The sequence below is a fragment of the Gymnodraco acuticeps genome, unplaced genomic scaffold, assembly GCF_902827175.1.
Source record: "Gymnodraco acuticeps unplaced genomic scaffold, fGymAcu1.1, whole genome shotgun sequence".
NCBI classification, from domain to species: domain Eukaryota; kingdom Metazoa; phylum Chordata; class Actinopteri; order Perciformes; family Bathydraconidae; genus Gymnodraco; species Gymnodraco acuticeps.
This window is the reverse complement of record NW_022990701.1, coordinates 177,949-197,459: the sequence shown is the minus strand read 5'-3', so window position 1 is coordinate 197,459 and position 19,511 is coordinate 177,949. Positions and strand designations below refer to the sequence as shown.

General features: G+C 40.4%; 1 protein-coding gene across 6 annotated transcripts in view; it reads left to right on the top strand.

Moving 5' to 3' along the window:
* The window catches only part of fam13a (family with sequence similarity 13 member A), a 78,077-nt gene extending 60,822 nt beyond the window's left edge, over nucleotides 1–17,255 (top strand). For 5 of the 6 annotated variants that reach the window (XM_034231385.1, XM_034231388.1, XM_034231384.1 and 2 more), the window contains 11 exons: nucleotides 5,277–5,430; nucleotides 9,535–9,751; nucleotides 9,840–9,981; nucleotides 10,182–10,263; nucleotides 10,353–10,558; nucleotides 10,708–10,791; nucleotides 11,807–11,902; nucleotides 13,478–13,561; nucleotides 14,477–14,673; nucleotides 15,798–15,899; nucleotides 16,005–17,255. In XM_034231385.1, the coding sequence (XP_034087276.1) occupies nucleotides 5,277–5,430; nucleotides 9,535–9,751; nucleotides 9,840–9,981; nucleotides 10,182–10,263; nucleotides 10,353–10,558; nucleotides 10,708–10,791; nucleotides 11,807–11,902; nucleotides 13,478–13,561; nucleotides 14,477–14,673; nucleotides 15,798–15,899; nucleotides 16,005–16,128 (1,488 nt within the window). In that variant the 3' untranslated portion in view covers nucleotides 16,129–17,255. The remainder of the gene's footprint in view (nucleotides 1–5,276; nucleotides 5,431–9,534; nucleotides 9,752–9,839; nucleotides 9,982–10,181; nucleotides 10,264–10,352; nucleotides 10,559–10,707; nucleotides 10,792–11,806; nucleotides 11,903–13,477; nucleotides 13,562–14,476; nucleotides 14,674–15,797; nucleotides 15,900–16,004) is intronic. The other variant, XM_034231386.1, reaches the window with a different exon arrangement.
* Nucleotides 17,256–19,511: the final 2,256 nt, after the last annotated feature.

The window sequence follows — 19,511 nt, the reverse complement described above, 5'->3', positions numbered from 1 at the left end:
ACATGACTCCCTCAGAACATGTTGTTCTGAGGGAGTCATGTGGTACGAATAAATAAATAAATGAATTGATGAATCGATGGAGAAATGTGTTTGTTGGAGAGCAAAAAGAATGCAATGCTATCAGACAAGGAGTTTATCTCAAGTGAAATTGTGTGTGTGTGTGTGTTTGTACACTGTGTGTGTTTGTTTGTACACTGTGTGTGTTGGCTCTCAAAACACAGCTTAATCAATGTCTAATGCACCCCCCAACACACAAACACACACACACACAGAAGCTCTGTCTATCTCACCCTTCCTTTGCACCAGCTGGACATTTCATGATGATGTAATAGTAGTTTGAGTGTGTTTCAGTAACAGATGAGGGTCCTGGGAATACAGTGCAGCTGTGTGTACTGTACGTGTGTGTGTACGTGTGTGTACGTGTGTGTACGTGCGTGCGAGCACATACATCTGAATTATTTTCAAAACACAGCAGGATCACGCTGTGCTGTAACATCGGCACTCTGTTAATCCCCAGTGTTAGTCAGAACATCTTGAAGTGGGTTAACATTATACTCTCTCTATTGATGCCTGGTTCTAGGGACTGATTAATCAGTTAAAACAAACTGCCCATCAAGTCTTTAAAATATGCATGTCTTTAATTAGTCATTTGCATATAAAAGGATTTGATAACAAAAGTACATCTTGCTGAAGAAACGTTTGTCCCCTTTGAAGTCTGAGAAACAGTTGTTAAACCATGTGACGAGATGTTATTCAGTATCAGCATCTCTCACCTCTGAGACTCATAACATTATATAACACTCACCCAGTAGACTCTTCTGTTTCAAAGCCTAATGAGTCCATACTTTAATTGGCTGATTTTAGCACTTGACAAGGAGTCCCTCAAAGTAAACTACTTAAAGGTGGGGTAGGTAAGAATGGAGAAACCAGCTCGAGTGCGCTAGAATTTGAAAGTACGCAGCCGAAAAAATCTGCCCCTTCCTTCAGAGTTCCTCACAGAGCCCCTCCTCCAACACACACGAACGCGCACATGACCAATGAGGGCACGAGATAAGTTTGTGCACGAGATGCAAGGCTGACAGGCAGGTAGGCCATCCAGTTACTTTAGCCGAGCCGGCTCAGATGATTGGTCGTGCTTTTTACAGCGCCACGGCTTCTAGAGATGATATTTTGTATGTGTTTTTTGTCAAAGCACTTCAGATATTCATTGCTATCGGGATGTTAAGAGCATTCCATGGAATATAGCAAAAAGTGTAACTCGAGCCGGTTTCTCAAACTTACCTACCCCACCTTTAACAAGCAACGAGTTTAGAACAAAGCAGACACTTGCGGCTAATAAACAAGTTGTTCTTTCATCATCAACTTTATAATTAAGACAAAACTTGACAACAGACTGACATAATCTTAATGGTTCTTTGAATATCTGTGAGTCTGCATCCGCAACATTGTCAATATGAACCACTCATGATTAATTATAGAAAATGCCCTAATTAGCATAAAAGCAATTACTTTAACCAGTTAAGCCCCATGCCTCTGGTACCGGGGGCAAAACGCAACATCTTGCAAGAAACAGCGTCTGAGGGCTTCTTAACATTTAACAAACTATGAATGTGTCATACCCACTTAACGGGAAGAAACTTAGCTATCAGACAATATTAACAATTTTCAGCTAAACGAAACACAAGGATCTTCTGAATTAGCCCTGAGCGAAAGAATGCTAACGCACTTAGCACAGAACTCACAGTAAAATATCCTTATTACTTATCGGATCTGCACAAACAAGATATCAGCTAGCAAGCTGAGATTCCACAGATTCTAGAAATATAAGTATCATCACTGAGCGCTCAAAACTCGCGGCAGGGGAAGCAAACCCAGACATCACACAACGTAGCTTTATGGAGGAAAAACGGAAAATATGTCTTACCTTTTGCGATAAACGATAAAAACGCTGCTGAAGGTTAATCCATAGGTTAATCCAATGTGTCACTTTGAAATGATTACTGATAATTCATCTTCATATTTTTGTCAATAACGGAGATTTCATATTAGCTGCTACGAGAGTGTACAGCTTCCGGTTTTGGGCATTCTGGCTACGCATCACTCATTCACCAATGGGTAATGTTTAAATGGATTTTAGGAACCTCCCCTCGATTCTATTGGCTCTATCGGTTAAAAAGAGGTGTCAATCATCAAAATTGACCGAGGGGGGCCAGATATAGGTCAAATCCACCCAAATGACCCAGAAGAGGGTTTTTTTTGCTAAATCTCTCTAAAAAGGTCAAATTTCACTTGTTTTGCATCAATCTTGATACAGGGTACTTATTGTATGTTATAGTTTGGATTCCTAAAGCTTTTAGTCTCCGATCCCATCATTCAAGGGTGGTTTTCACTATAAGTAATGTTTTTTTTTTTTGGACGGACACTATAATTTAAATTGTTTTACTATGTTCAATCTGAATTTACTTTAAAAAAAAAAAAATCTATATTGATTCTGACTTTTCTACATCCAACTCACAGGTTTATCATTGCTTTGAGAAAAAAGATTATTGTCTGAGGCCTGAAAAGTCTGAGGCCTGAAAAACAGGCACATATGTTGTACTGGATAGCCTATAACTACTTGTGGTGCCATCCAGAGTTTCATCCAACATTGTTTTAGGGTCAACCCCCCACATGGATCTTAGTGCTATAAACTCTTTCATAAAACCCCCTCTCTTAAATCTACACAGCCAGAAAGGATTTACACTAATAAGCAAGTCTGTAATCAGACCAACAATGCAACAAAAGAAAAAGGTTCTTTCCAGGCAACCTAAATAATATTGACAAAAAATAAAAGACAAAACAAATCAATAAAGGATCAGAAATCCCCATTTCTACTTGAGCGGGATGGTTCTTTATTGATCTTGGAAATGGGGGTTTAAAAGAAAATTATAACACCGGAAGAAAACACAAACCCATTCACAAAAGTATGATAATATAAAAATCTTAAAATACTTAAAAATAGAGAAACGGTTAAAACACATAAACCTTTGTGGACAAATCCAGCAACCGAACATTTATTAAAAAAGGGGCAAAGGACATCAGTTGAGTAGGTAGTCCTTCAATGTTGCCCTAGACACATTCATGTAAACAATGTTAAAATATTGTAGCCATCGAGCACACAGAGTGTGGTCTGAGTGACTGAAGCTTTCTACTTGTAAGCCGATCACAAAGAAACTTGTTATTGCCTGGTCTGAATCTGAAACAGGTGAACATCAATGTCTATATGTTAGTTGAGGAATATGTGCTCGTAGATCTGTGACAACAGGATCTTGAATGTTGATTGAGTGAGCTGGTGCAGTATGTACTAATTCATGGAGGCGGTGGGGTTTAGATTGGTGAGTGACGTAAAAGCTACTTACGGGAAATGTCCAGTGTTGCACGTTCTCCGGGCCCTAATGCCACTCTGTATCCTCTGCGGTTCACCATCGCATGAAGTTATTTCACATGTAACAGCTGAAGGGACGCGATAAATCACAGTTTTTGGCTCGCACACACACATACACAGACCTGCAACTAATTATGCTTGCAGGTCTGTGTATGTTTCATTTCATTTCATTTTATTTGTCCCGCTCATGGTACGCAAAACCAAATGTACAATAATTGCCACAAAACATGACTCTACCATTTAGCGAAAAGGAGCAGGGAGAAGAATAAAATCTTATGTGACCTGCCCCTTTCTAAAAAAAACAAATAAATACAAATAGATGGTCTGCCCTTCATAATAATTATTTTTTTTTCACAGCCAAACATAACAGTATCTTAGGATACTAAGAGAAACACACAAAAAAATACTTATTTCCCACTTGACGGTTAACGGAAAGAAACAAAACAACACCAAAACATCACATGTATAAGGAAAAGAAAAGTGCAACACCCTCATCTGAGTCCTACTGGAGAAGAAGTTGAAAATCGACACATGATGATAATAACAATAACAACAATAACAATGTTATGTGTGTGTATTTGTGCGGAAGCGAGCCAAAAACTGTGATTTATCGCGTCCCTTCAGCTGTTACATGTGAGATAACTTCATGCGATGGTGAATCGCAGAGGATACAGAGTGGCATTAGGGCCCGGAGAACGTTTAACACTGGACATTTCCCGTAAGTAGTACAACTAATTATGCTTGCACTGAAATCTCACATTAACCTGCCAACAACAACAACAACTTAGTGTCGTTAACAAAACAAGAGCTTTTGTAACGAGACTCAAGAGCAACCCTTCCTGTAAGCCGCCTGTGGCATTAATGATGTCGAGGAGCCCCTGGGTCTTGATCTGTCTTTTCCTAAAAATAGCTTGGTCCCACGCCCAGACACAGGAAATGGGACCCCATGGGCTTAGTGCTAAGTGAACCATGGACACGTTCTAAAACCATGAGCCGCTGAGTGTGTTGTTTACCCAAATCATTTACATTGCATTACAGTTTTATTACACATCTTTTAACGGAGGAAAATCAAAGTGTAGTGTGCTCTGTTTCTTATTGCACTATTTTATGTCTATATATATTTATGTTGCATTGTTGGAGGAGCCTGGGACTTAACTTTGTCTTTTCCATGTCTACACTGTCGCTACTGTGCATATGACAATAAACCCTTTGAATATTTGAGAAAGTTTGAGATAGAAGCAGAGGAGAAGTGGGGGGATGATGGGGAAACAGTGGGAGAAAAAAGGGGAAGTAATGAGGTGTCGGAGGAGGCGGCATGTTTCATGTCTGCTAAGAGCTGGATGTTTGTCTGCAGAGAGACATAGAGAGAGAAGAAAAACCACCCTGTCAGCCTACGTGTGCATGCTCACAATCTGTTTGTTTTTTTATGTTCTCACCTCCGACCCTCCCTCCCTCCCTCCCTTCTTTTTCACTAACACCCATCCACCCCTCCCTTCTGGTCTTGCTGCTTTGAAACAAACATGTCCAGAGCGGTGCAAGGGTGGGGAATATATGCATGTCAGGCAAGAGAGAAAGCACGGAGGACTACTGTGGAGAGGGAACAAGTAAGGGAGGGTATTCCAGTTGGGGGGGAAGACTGGGAGGAGCCAATCCACTCCTGCTGTCTCTACACACAGCCTGAGACAGATGGGCGGATGTTTTGACAGCAGAGGCAGCCAATCAGGAGCCGGGACCAGCCCCTCTGTTAGGGCAGGGCCAGCCTGTGGGAGTGTGCTGCTCAACTTAAAGAGTGTGTTCACAAGCTCGGCATCGTCGTTGAGCGCTCTTTTCTTGTTCTCTCATGGTTGTGCAGACATTAAGGATGAAGATCCAGGAGTCGCCCGTCACTTGTGACATTGGAAGGGTCGGCGGGGGAGAGGTGCGAGCCTCTGATCCGGACCGCGAGAGCTGCGAGGACGTTCCCCGGCTGGACCTGACATCACTCACTGAAGAAAACAACTGGGGAGGTAAAGCTATGGGCTTTCAAACTGCTGGTTTAATGCTTAGGTTGTTCTCTTGTAACACTTTGTCTCTAAATACTATCTGGAATACACGCCTTTTCACACAAACCTGCCTAAAGAAATGTGCTACATGCCCTCCTCCCAGCACTGCGCACGGGGGTCTGGGCAGCAGCTGCACACCTCCTGCTCCTCCTCCTCCTCCTGATGCATCTCTTTCTGCGTCTACTGCTGGGTTTAATTGAAAAGGATCCTCTTAAGTTCTCTAGCCACTTATATCTGGCAGAGAAACACTCACTGGAGATGTGCTTGTTTGCCTGCCTGGTCAGAGAAGCAGCTCTGGCTCTGCTCTGTTGTTTTGTTGCCTTTAAATTAGGCAACATTTTTTTCATCTCTTGGTGTAGCTAAGTTTCGAGCTCGTCCTGTGTTTTTCCAGGGTATAAATGGTACTATGCAATCCCTGTAAGACTCAGCTGCTGCTGGAGTTCCCAGTCAGAAATTAATCATTCAATTGGAGTTGGATATTTGATAACACTGTACCAGTAGGAAGTTGGCTTGCATTCATAGCGTTTATTGATCGGGGTTATATTCTTCATGTGTGCTCCAGTCAGGTTATAATGACATTGTGACCGTTCGCTCTGTTATTCCAGTAATAGTGGTGGGGATGTACATTTAATGGCAGCTTTGCAAAAGATCCGATTTTAAATGCGTTTAAAACAAGCATGTCAAATGTTTTCAATTAAGCTTGTGTGCTTTTTTTATGCAGAGTTTCCTATATATTAGTCTTCTTCAGCATTGCATTATTTCTCCTCCTCTAAAGTTCTTTTGTAGGTGTTTGTTTACTCAGCGGGCTTGGTGTTACTCAGCGGGCTTGGTGTTTGTGCAGAAAGGAAATCATGCACAATCGCAGGGCACTGACAGTGTGATTGGTTTGTTAGGACGTTGCGACACAGCGGAGATGGGTGGAGGTATCTGAGCAGTGAAAGCAAAGCATTTTGTTGAACTGTACACTACAATGATAACCAACAGGTTGACTTCTGCTGTTACATCCAGTTAAGGGGCGTGGTTGGTCATGTTTTGACATGTTTCCATTATAAATGTGGGTCTTCACTCCCACCACCATCATTTCCTGGTTTATGTGGCACTTAAGAGCAAAACTGTTCCATACAATACATCTCTCAACTTCAGCAGCCTCGTGTTTAGAGCTCTCTAGTGGCCATATGTGAAATCGCAAAAACAACTGAGGGGTTGTTAGTTGCTGTGCAGAATTTCAGCACGAGGAAAAAGAATGTCAAGAACTTATTGTGCCTCAGCCAAGATGTTGCTTTAGTCTATATAAAGGTGTGGTGTTAGTTGGATTCTCTCTCTTTTGCTGTCTCTGATTGTGTTTGCTTGTCATTGAAATGCAATTTGCTTGAGGGAGAATGTAGCAGAGGATAGTTTTGTGCAGGATGTTTAGGAAATGTACAATGCAGCTGTTTTTCACACTGAAACTAAGAATACATTAACTATAAGATCACCTGCCTGTTGTGTTTTTCTTCTTAATACATTTTATTCAAGTACATTCTATGAATAACTGAGTTCATGGCAGCGAGTGCGCCACAGGGAGCCGCATGATTGGCTGTGACAGGGCGCTTAAATCTTACAGTGTCTCCTTTAGGTGCGTGAGAGTCAACTGATCAGGTCCCTTGAAGCATGAGAGCAGGCAAGGCAGGCCATTGCATAAACAATTGTCTAAATGCTGTGAGCAAAGTTTAAATTGTGAGGTTTTTTTCGGTGTAGCTGGCATTCTTCACGAAGGAGTGCCAAAAGAGGGATTTATGTTCCGGCGAAACTAGCCAAGCTGAATAAGCATTTGATAAAGCTGCATAATGGTAGCGAGCACTGTTTGGGGATATGTGCATATTATACAGAAGGTATAATACTGTACAAATGGGCTTGCCGGTGGATGAGAGCATTAGGCCTTTGTCCCAGTACACTTTGTGCCAGTTCCCGACGTAGAGACCTGATAGTTGCCACTGCCGTGCCCTTGGTCGTCTGCCAGCAAGGATGGAAAGACATTAACGGGCATCTTCAACAGGAAGAGACAAGACTCTGTAGCTCATATGTCTGGTGAACTAAGATTCAGGGACAGGCTTGTTACTTTGGTTTCCCAAACGCACTGCAGCAAGAAGGATGCATGCTGGTCCTTTCCTACTTCTGTTTCTTTGCTTGCGCTTCTTCATCTTGTTCTTTACTTCTCTCCTCCCTTCCTCTCTTCTTCTGTCCTCTAGGTTCTCCATTATTTAACGCTCCTTTCCTTGATTTCAAAACCATTTTTCATCAGAGTTGTTGGGATGGTAAGTGTTATGTAACATCACCGTCAGTACGGACTTGCTTTGCCGCAATAATAACATAGCAAGAGCTGTCTGAGTGACCTTTCCTACTGCATGGCAACATGCTTGAATGATCTGGAACATTGTGGCCAAGCGTCTTACACACACACACACACACACACACACACACACACACACACCCACACACACACACACACACCACACACACACACACACACACACACACACACACACACACACAGCAACCTTTAGTGAAATGGCAAACTGGCATGTCGTTTGTTTCATTAGTGTAGTTAATCCTAAACCATCAGCGAGCGGTTGATTTAAAGGATTCATTTCAAATGCCATGCGGCCTCAGTGGCCGGCTGAACTGCTCTGCTAGATAATAGATGTCAAAGAGGAGGACATTCAGCATTATTTAGTGTTTCACCTGCTGCTGTGAGCGGGCGCTAACATGCAACAGAGTTACTACTTGATAAACTGCACGTACCTAAAACTACAGGAGGACCCGCGGGACCAGAGCTGGAATTTGAGCTAAGTCCAAATCGTACGGCCCAACTTACCCCGGCTAAGAAAAATATGCTTGTGCAGTTTTTGACTGGGCGTTCATATTTCCACGTGTGCTTTCTGACACTTTGAGTGTTTACTCTGACGGTTGGTTTCCCTCAGAGCTTGTTTTCTCTCCCTCCATCTCATCTCCCTGTGAACAACTCATATCTTTCAAATCTCCTGATGTTACAGGTCTTTTCCATGAAGTCTATGTTTTTGTTCCTGCTGAGTTTCATGTTTTCACTGAGTTTCTATGGAGATTTCCCTCCTTGCTATAACAGTTGACTCTGAGATGTCTCTGTCTAGTCTTGTTCTCATGCTTGAACACTTACCAGGTTTATCTCTCACCATGCAGAGTGGAAACTAAAACTCATCACTGGAACTCTCTACAGGGGTAGACATTATCCCTGACATTACCCCACAGAGAGCCAGGCATTATTTATAGACCGGGAATTGTCAGGGGTATCTGCATGGCTATATTCAACCAACATAATTATTACCAGAGGGGTGACTGTGAACCAGGGGACTAACAGTAAGAGGGAGGGTGGGGGGGGGGTCTCTCCCCAAGTTGCAAAACAACATCTGTGACTGTCGAGCCCCAGGGGAAGTTTTCTGTTCGGGGTAGAGAGAGAATCTTCATCATGTCCAGTGACTTTTACATCGCTTGAGAACATCCCAGAAAAATTTGCAGTGAGGGAATCTCTGGGGAATTAGCACATTGTTGGACTTTCTTAGAACAATTTTACCATATTGTATTTAACTTGTTTACTGGTTTCATTTGTATACCCCCAATTATTATCTGTTACAAAATCATTTCAAACATTTCCTGACTTCAGCTTCTCAGTTTTTCTTATTGATAAAAGACCGTAAATAACTGTCGATTCTCCACTCTTAGTCAACAGCCAATAATCTCCCATTTAATTGAACAGCCATTCAAAATAACGTATCTATTCAGATTTGTTTGTTGTTGAAGCTCAACCTTTTCAATTAGAATGTTTTAATGTAAAGTTATTTTTAACTCTTTAAAAACGATATGATAAGATTCTGGTTCAATATGCAGAAGCTACAGCGCTCGTTGGGATGATATGATGAGTCAGCTTTAACTGTACTAAGACAAGCTTTCTGTCTGTCTGCTGGCAAGCATGCATCACATTAAAAACATCCCTGACCAACCTGTCCTTAGTTTGCATGGTGTTAAAAACAAAATGTTTGTTTCTGTGTTCCTCAGAACCAGTGCCAGCATACCCTCCTCCGCAGAGGGAGAGCATGGACCGCGAGGAAGCTCGACTGTCCCCTCACGCCGGGGGACGTCTGATCCGGCAGCTCCTGGAGGAGGACAGCGACCCGATGCTGTCGCCGCGCTTCTACGCCTACGGACACAGCCAGCAGTACCTGGACGACACGGAAGTGCCTCCCTCACCACCCAACGCACACTCATTTGTCAGGTAAACACTTCACGTCTTTTCAAATGTTTTTTATGGCGAGCAGTGTGGAGCTGTCAGTGAAATTAACAACACTTTTGTATTTCTCCAGTCGCAGACGGAGTTCCTCTCTTGGCTCCTGCGACGATGATAAAGAGGAGTTGACGTCCGCCCAGCTCTCAAAAAGGATCCACGTGCTGCGGAAGAAGATCCACAGATTTGATGAGAAGTTTGAAGACGAAAGAAAATATAGGGTAGGCACAGGAGTGATACTAATTTCATTTATCACATTGAAAACAATAACATCTGACCCATAATACATTTTACGAGTCATAAACACTTTTATTGAATGTCTCTTATGAATTTTAAATTGAATATAAATAAGTTATGAACAGAGAATAAAGGACTTCCTCATTTTAATTTTTTTTATTTGTTGGGCGCTTTTGGTATCCAGCCCTCCCACAGTGATAAAGCCGGAAACCCAGAGGTGCTGCGATGGCTTAATGAACTGGCCAAGCTTCGTAAAGAGCAGAAAGGTAACACAGAGGAATGAAAGACACTCCTGAACACACGTTGAAATAAAACCAAGAAAGCTCATTTAATGTATTTCCTCTTTCTTCAACAGAGAGCAAGCTGATGAAGTCTGAAGAGGACCTTCCGCCTCTGACCCGGCAGCGCAGCAACACTCTGCCCAAAAGCTTCGGCTCTCAGCTGGAGAAGAAGCCGCAGCAGGAGAAAGTACCGAAGCCTCCCGTGGAGAGCAGCCTGGAGACCATTTTGAAGAAGCTACAGGAGAAGAGGGAGGAGGTGAACCGCCCCGAGGACATCAAGGTAAGACCAAGGCCGCGGCGGATAAATAAAACATATATTCACTTATACAGCTAATGGATGTGTCTTGTAAGAAAATCAAAATACGATTAAAATCTGGCAGACACAGAGTCAACCCCGGTCCCTTATTAAAATGTTTTGATGTTTCACAGGATATGACACGGGAGCAGATCGGAGCGGAGAAAGTCGCCCTGCAGAAAGCGCTCCTCTACTACGAGAGCATACACGGCCGACCAGTAAGTCCTCCTTCCAATATACACACACACACACACACACACACACACACACACACACACACACACACACACACACACACACACACACACACACACTTTATATAAATACAGCAATTCTCAAAAGGCCAATCCAAGCTGTAGTTCAGATCTCCTTCCAGCCATGTTGGCCCAAAACTGAGAGAATCTTGTTTACCACTTCACTGTGACCCAGATTGCAAGTCAACGGTGAATAATGTCTGAAGCTAGAGCGTGTGCAAATGGTGAGCTTGGAGCTTCAATTTATGTTGTTAGAAATTCTGACGCCACATGAGCTTCGGAGTCATTTAGAGGAGCTGACAGGCACTTTTTTCGTTGTCAGTCCCAAATACAATTGCAATAATTGTGCTGTCTAACCCCTGCTAGTATGGTCGTGTATCAGGCAGAGCTGAAGAGTAGTTAACCGGTCTGGGTTAGCTGTCATTTTGTGTTAGTGAGTGCTGCATGATAGGGATGTACTGAATAACTTTTCACATTTGAAGTGTCTTTTTCAAATTATTTCTGAATGAAGCTTCAAATCTCTGTTTTCATATTTTCAGACATACTTAAAAAAAAATCTGAATAAATAAATGGATAGATAGACAAAAAGTACATCTTTGACCACACTGGAAATGTTGTTTTTAAAAGGCCAACAAAATATGGATTGAATACCAACATTTCCCTCGAGAAAACATGTTGTGAGGTTTTTTTTTTTTTGGACTTTTGGACCTAACAACGTTCGGAAGTTGTTTCTAATCCTGCAAATGGTATAATACTAATAATATTAGTGTAGCCTTAATCTTTATCTGCAACTGTGCGGAAGTACCGGGTTTTAACTGAATGAATGACGTGCAAAAAAATACTGCGCAGCATTTGAATGTTGATGTGATGTTTGAATTTTAATATTATCAATTACCCGGTAAAGTGCTGCAGCAAGTTACTCAGAGGAAGACCGAAAGAAGTGAATGATATGCTAACAAGGTGTCTTTTTTTACTTCAGGTCACCAAGAGCGAGAGGCAAATCATGAAGCCCCTGTACGACAGATACCGCCTGGTGAAGCAGATCCTGTGCCGAGCCTCCAGTATCCCCGTCATTGTAAGTTCCACACCTGAGTCTCCCTTCCTTTTAGTTTTCCTCCACAGCTGTCCATTGGTCCAGCTGCTCTTTGACCAGCGAGTGGCCCACGTTGACAAAGCGCCTGCAGACACTTAATCCCAGCTCATGTTGGCATTAGTGCCTGTTGTGTGGGAACTGGTGGCAGTCGTGCCACAGACGTGTTATCCACCTTTCTAAATCCAGCTTAAAAAGCTCAATGAATCCCCCCTGGTCGTAAAGCAGCTCATAGGTGGCAGATTGAGTTCACAAGAAAAGGCATCATGAGCATCTGAGTGCAGGAGAGGGTCAGAGACTGGAGAAACAGACAACTTTACTGGGATGTGGGGACTTGTTTGCTCAGAAGTACTGCACAATATATGCATACAAGTGTCAGGGTTCTTACGGTCATTAAAAACCTGGAAAAGTCATGGAAATTCAAAATGCAAATTCCCGGCCCTGGAGAAGTTATGGAAAACAATATTTTTCCCAAAGTTTTGGAAAAGTCATGGAAATGTAACTAAAGTTGCATCAAATATAATTTATATTTGATCTAATCGCCGAAATAGTAATACTATAATGATAATAAATACTGTATCGTATAGTAAAGAAACGTAAAATGGCATTTAACTGACGAGGCATTTTGCTGGTGAGAGATTTGAGTTGCTTTAGCGTGTAGAAGCTAGTTAGCCTATTTGATTTGTTTTAGATAGGCACGACATGTTTCATATGCAGACCTTATTTCCTGTTCCGTGTTAAAATAAACCATTTTCAGTGGTACCGCTGAGAAAGAGTCATTTTTTTGGTCATGGAAAATGAGGTAAAGGCCATGGAGAAGTCATGGAAAATCATTGGTGAAAAAGTGTATGAACTTTTGTATACGCTTCCTCTTGCTATCATTTGTGTACTCAATTTTTTACATTACATTTTTTACATTTCTATTATGTAAGAAATTATCTCTATTTATCTGTTATGTAATGCTCAACCTTTAATCCCAATTATGCAAATCGGGACAACTGCCAGAGACTTGTGATGCAGCAATTGTATTATCCTGGAGCCATTTGTTTCTAGCTTTAACTCCGAAACAAAGTTCCATTTCGCCCCTTTTTTGTTCCCCAAAAAATCAAAACAATTTGATTACAGGCATGATTCTGGTTGATTTTGAAAGGTGGCTCTGAAGTTACTCAAACAGGGTAAAAACGTTTGTTTTTTTCCATATTTATTTTCTGCTGGTTTACTTTTACTGCTCTATTTCGTATTCTCAGTTTCCCAAAAAATAAGCACCCATTTTTTATATTTGGTTTCAAAGGGTTTAAATAAAGACAGTTGTGAGGCTTCAGATGATGGCTCACATTCAGGCTGCTGTTTGTCAGTTAATTTTGATAAAGTTAGGTTTTCAAAATAAATGTCATGTGGGCCTCCTGTGGAAAACAAGGTGGTGTTATGATGGAAAAAAGAAGGAACAATTCCACAGGTTTAGACAGAGAATGAGGTGAAAGGTGAAGGCAGTGTGGCGTTTCCTCGCGGCCTTGCTGTAACACAGCATGGTTAACGCCTCCTTCTCAACCGTCACCACAGGGCTCTCCCTCCAGCAAGCGCAGAGGGCCGCTCCTTCAGCCCATTATCGAGGGCGAAACAGCGCTCTTCTTCGATGACATCAAGGTGATGAGCTGCTGCTTGAACAATCAGTAGCCAGCTCCCCTCCCTCCCCCCATTTAACTCCCGTCACCCCCTCTAATGAACGTGATTGCTGCCTGTTGATTGGGCGGCTGCAAACAGCTCCAGTAGAGACGTTGAATCAGTAGCTGCCTGGATTTGATGTTGGAACCGCTCTGTGATTTCTATAGCAGTACGTGTTGTACTCTAAAGGATATCTCTGGTTTATTACAACCTTATTTTGTATTTATTGTTCATTTGTAATACTTATAATATTATTGTATTATTCTAAGTTAATTGCTAAGATCTAGTAACACACAGTGATTAAAAAGGTGTAGAAAACATTTTGTAAAAAAATGTTTATAGTAACATTTAGTGTTGATAAAAAAAAATTATATTTTTGGTTTGGGTAGAAAGTACTTCCCTTTAATTAGTTTTCTTCAAAAGCTGTGTAAACGCTGTCATCTCAGTTGTGACTTTACCTTTTAGAGTAGAAAATAAATAAAGCAACAAAAATAAGACCCAGGTTGTAATAAAGCAGAATGCATCATGTTAGTTACATTTTGAGGACAAACTGTAATCAAGAACTAAACCATTGTGCTCGGTGTATTTTCAGGCTGTAGTTGTTTCAGGACTTGTAGCTCACATGAAGTCGGTCCTTGGTGATCTGTGTTCTCTAGTTGACTGCCTCTACTAACTCCATCCGAAACCACACTAATGGGTATAGACATGAATCACAAACGAGGTCCGTGGGAGTGCACTGGGCTGCTGCACCGTCATGATTGATTTCCCTTGGGGACTAACACTGCACGACCCTCATGCACTGCGGTGTTTGAGCCTGGAGGCTTCGCTTTTAACGCCACAGCACGATGTGGCCTCGTCACCCTCAGGCCACAGTTTGACCTCTTTGTGTTTCTGCAGGAGGAGGAGGACGGCTCAGAGGACGACGGGGACTCCAAGACGCAGTTCACCATCACCGTCCGGCCAGACCTCAGCGTGCTCGGCTTCCTGGACCACATGGAGGAGGAAGCAGACGGTTTCATCTCACCTGTGGACGACCTGTCACCCTCGAAGAACACGACAGACATGAGGCTGTCCAACCTGCACTCCGCCACCATGTAAGTCACTGAAAACTGAGAAGACTATTCTCACATGTCACATTACATCACAAACCAACATTCAGAATTTAAGAAAAACATTTAGGAACTTTTATTTCAATATGTGCTAGTTTACTTTTCTTCCTCTATACATTTCAAAAGGACATTTTTTTACATATTTATTTGACGGCTGAAGATATGAGATTTTTACAATGTCACCGACTAAAATAATTTGTAAGTAAGATCACTAATACTGATGCAACAATATGTGACCCGCTCTATCGAAATCAGTCGAAAGTCGCAACGGCTCATTTCAAAATAAAAGTGGATTTGCGTAAAAAACTAGTTTTTCGGGGTTCGGGTGTTTTGTTTGATTTTAATTAAATAAACAAAGTCTTGGCTTTCAGAATATGAAACTTATTTCCAAAATCACACAATAAATACATGTTTGAAGCTTGTAAAGGGAAGATGACAGCTCTCACTCGCACCCTGCTCTTCCGCAGCGCCGCCCCCCCTCCCTCCGCTGAAATTATGAATGTATAGTAATCATAGATAACACGGCAGGGTCCGTTACAGTTTGTTTTCATCTGATTTAAAATAAACAAAGTCTTTGCTTTCAAAATATTAAACTTGTTTCGACAAATTCAGATGATAAATACAGCTTTGAAGCTTCGGCATAATTACAAGCGGAGAACTGAGTAACTTGACGTCACAGCAGGCATAACAACAGCTGGTGTTTCTCGTGACAGTCATTATATAATGTGACATATTTTTGCTTAATATTTGGAGTACAACAACAACAATCCTGATATCATTAGAAAGCTATGAATCTCCTCTTTCCAACAGTGTATACAACTCAAAATGTGTCTTTGAGTCAATGCGACTGATTTCAATAGAGCAGGTCACATATGGCTTCACCTTGTGTTCCCCCATGGAATAAACATTGCATCACTATTATCAATCTTATAATTACTAATAATAATATGTCATTTAAAGGCATTTTACCTCAAGAGTGTGTACTTTTTTTTATCTCCAAAAAGTACTTTTTTAAGGATCTGAGTTTTTCATCCACCACTACATAATAAATCATTTAACAGATATAAATATTGTAGAGCAAAATATAAAAAATATTTCCACTCTCACAGGGAAGAACTCGTGGTGCAACTCCAAGAGAGCCGGGAGGAGAAGAAAAGACTCCGCAAGGACCTGAAAGAGTTTGAAGACCAGTTTTTTAGGCAAAACGGAAGGTAAAGAAAAGAAAACATAGGCTAGAGAATCAACATTCACACTTAATTGGTTTTCCACCGCTGAACCTTCTCCAGTTCTCAATGTTTGTTGTCTTGTTCCCATAGAGTCGCGCAGAAGGAGGACCGCTCCCCGCTGGCAGTCGAGTACAACGAATACAAACACGTCAAAGCCAAACTGCGACTGCTGGAAGTCCTCATCAGCAAAAGAGGATCTACTAAATCAATCTGAGACAAAAAAAATAAAAGACTCTATGGACTTCAGAGATACAGTCAAACACATCTCACCCTGTAGGAACAAATATCAGATGTTCCTTCTCGCTACTGCCTGTTTTTCCATTCAGTCGAGCTCATGCTGGCTTTTCTTCGGGAGCCTGCAGAGAGCCGCTGAATCGTGACTGATTCAAAGCAACACAAAGTCACCTGAGAAGTTCCCTTTCAACAAAAAACCCTCACCTTTATAAGAGCGAGGACATTTCTCAAACACACACAAAAAACCTGAATCACAGTTAACACAGCTAGTAATTTATTTCTATCCTTTTAAATGTTTTCATCACAGAAACAGAAAAAGTTATTTTTCTCACACTTTAGATGTCTTAAAAAATATAGATATAAAAAGTATTGCTATTTTTTAAAGAAGGATTTTTGTGATCAAGATGTATGTGTATTTTTGTAAGGGAGATGTTACTATTTGTATAACTTCAATCAGCTTAAGAGTATTCACTAAATGGATAGCTTTCTCTATTTCAGTTCTGACCATCGTATAATTCTGAAATAATCTTATGTTACTTCTCTAGAAGTTAAATTGAATATTTGTTCACTATAAGAAGTGTTTTTAATATAAATACAACCCAAAGACAGTGACTCAGAGTACAAACTGCAAACCAAAACGGCTCATATTCATTAAAACAGCTTATGTTGTGATCACTGGTACTTCGGCATTAGACTGTATATTTTATGAATTGACGTGCCTTTTCCCCCCCCATCTACTTCCTGTCAAATAAGCTATTTCTCTTATTGAAATCACTGGTATGTTTTTGCTCACATTGATAAAACATTGACAAATGTTTGTGAGAAGGCTTTGGAGGAAAAAAACAGCAGCAGTTTGTTTTCTTCTCGTCCACCTTGGAGCTCCTTGGTTCTTTTTGTAAATATAGATCACCTGTGTATTTTTACGTTTCTGTGAGCAAGTACATTTTTCCTTTCTTTCTCCAAAATGGATGATTTGTCAGTGTGAATTTCGTTTTTACTGAATGTAAACACTGGCCAAGACTTAATGAATTTTGAGTGTGTACATTTTAGTACATAAATTGTTATTGTATTTTGTATATATTATAAATGAAATCAAATTTTTACTGAGTTTTTGGACTGTTGATTTATTTTGTGTGAGGAATTGAAGAAGAATTATCATATGCACAGAACATAACCGTTTTAGGTAAGGAAAAGTAGTATTTTTCCAATTATTTTATTCATTAAGCAACCTATATTTTGTTTTAGAAAATGGCAAATATGCCAAATCATTTTCGGTGTACAATGATATAGGATAGCGAAAACAGGAAATCCTCACATTAAAGAGGCTGCAATTGTGCTTGAATAATTATTTAAACTATTAATCAGTGATTTAATATAAATTATTTATTTGTTGGGGATCACATTATTACGGTTTATAAATGGACACATTTTAGACGCAGCAAATAGGACAACATCAGGATGTTAATTTGAGTTGTATTTAGTTATGGGAATGAGGAAGATTAAACCAAAAGTAAATACAATAAACTAAGCAAATGTTAATGTCCAATAATGCAATCAAGAGACACTGAATTGTTTTATTGAAAAGGTTTGCTGGAACAGTTATTCGTAGATTTCAAACAAAACAAAAATATCACATTTTCTAAGCACATTAAAAGGTACAAAAAAAGTAAAAGGCTGCACAAACCTTTGCATAGGACTAAACTGCATAAGAAAAAGCTTCAATGCATCAAATTCTGAATTAATATGTGTAACGTATAGCCTCATGCAGTATAGAGCAAAGCAGAAAGATAAACTGTTCTAAGAAATCTCAGAAAAGTCCAGTGTTTAAGACCTTTTAGAAGAATAGCCCAGAGTTATCATCACTACATTACTGGACTGTTTCAGGTTGTTATTGCTGAACGGTTACATGAGTGTCAATTCATTTACTGCAGTCACTTTGACACCACTGTCATGTATGAAATATATAAAAAATATACGTATGCAAGACCATTTCACACACATCACCCCAATGCATCACCTTATTAAACATCAGTTTGTAATAAGAGGTTTGACTGTAGGATTAAATATAGCGTCAGGGCAAGTTTAGCATGACATGAAGGATACAGTTGATCAGTTTACACTAAAGTATTTAATAGGTCATCTGCCCACACTGTCGAATATAGTGTCATCCAGCCGCAAATGTCACAATTGTAGTATCTGCAACTTGGAAACAAACTAATTACAATTATTAATTTGAATGATTATATATTTAGTACTAAAATGACATTTTAGAACATAAATGATGCACTTTCTGGTTGAGAGTTAGCTTAGCTTAGTAAGCTAAATATGAAAATACAGATAGCAGGGTTAGCTTAGCCCAGCAAACAGCCGGAAATGGTTAGACAGCTACTCTGGATTTGTCAAAATGTGACATTATCGAAAGAAAAAAAAACATCAATTAAAATGTCAAATAGCAAGGGCTAGGTACCTGGCTACTATTAGCACTGAGCTGTTGCCAAGCAACCACTAGCAAATAGTCTAACTCTGTATCACTAGGGATGAATATATTTAATATATCAAACTGTGTTCTGAATGACTTTTTTTAAATACTTAAGTCGTATAAAGTAATGTAACAAACTAAATATGCTATTATTATATATGCGGCCTAGTTTGAATGTATCCCAATCTGGTCATGGGTCTCACCGGTAGGCTAGGTAACAACAGTTCCAACTGAGAAATATCCAGGTAAATTACATAACTCGATGTAAAACAGAAGATTATATTTTTCAGCACGCTGATTTTTGTGTGGATTAAACAAACGAGATATGATATATGCGCTTTTTGTAGACTTTGGGGTTGCTAGTAGGTGGGTTTTGTTACGGTTGGGGAGAGCTAGCTAGCGTAAACTGTTTCACCTCGTCTCCAATCTTTGTTCGAAGCTAAGCTAACCGGCTGCTAGTTGTTACCATATGTTTAACAATAATGTTATAAATCTTTAATTCCCCACCAGAAGGCAAACATTTTCCAAAATGTCAAACTTTTTAAATGACAATCAGGTTCTGCTTTCACTCAAGAACATGCACACAGACAACAACCACTAAAAAAAAAACTCCGCTTTGTCGTATAGGTTTTTGCTGTAGAAGGCAACACTGTTGAATGCAGGTTCAAAGTCAGCTGCTCTGTGAATGTGATCCACAGCTCAAAACAAACGAGGAATTGCAAATAATATTCACCATCCAGCATCTTTCTGCCTGCTTAAGACTCTCACATTGTACTTCTTAAATGTCAGGCAGAGAAGACATGCTGGTGTCCCCATTTGAAAGGATAAGCGGGACAAACACTGCTCCCAATGTCAAGGGTAAAGATTATATTCAAAGTACTATT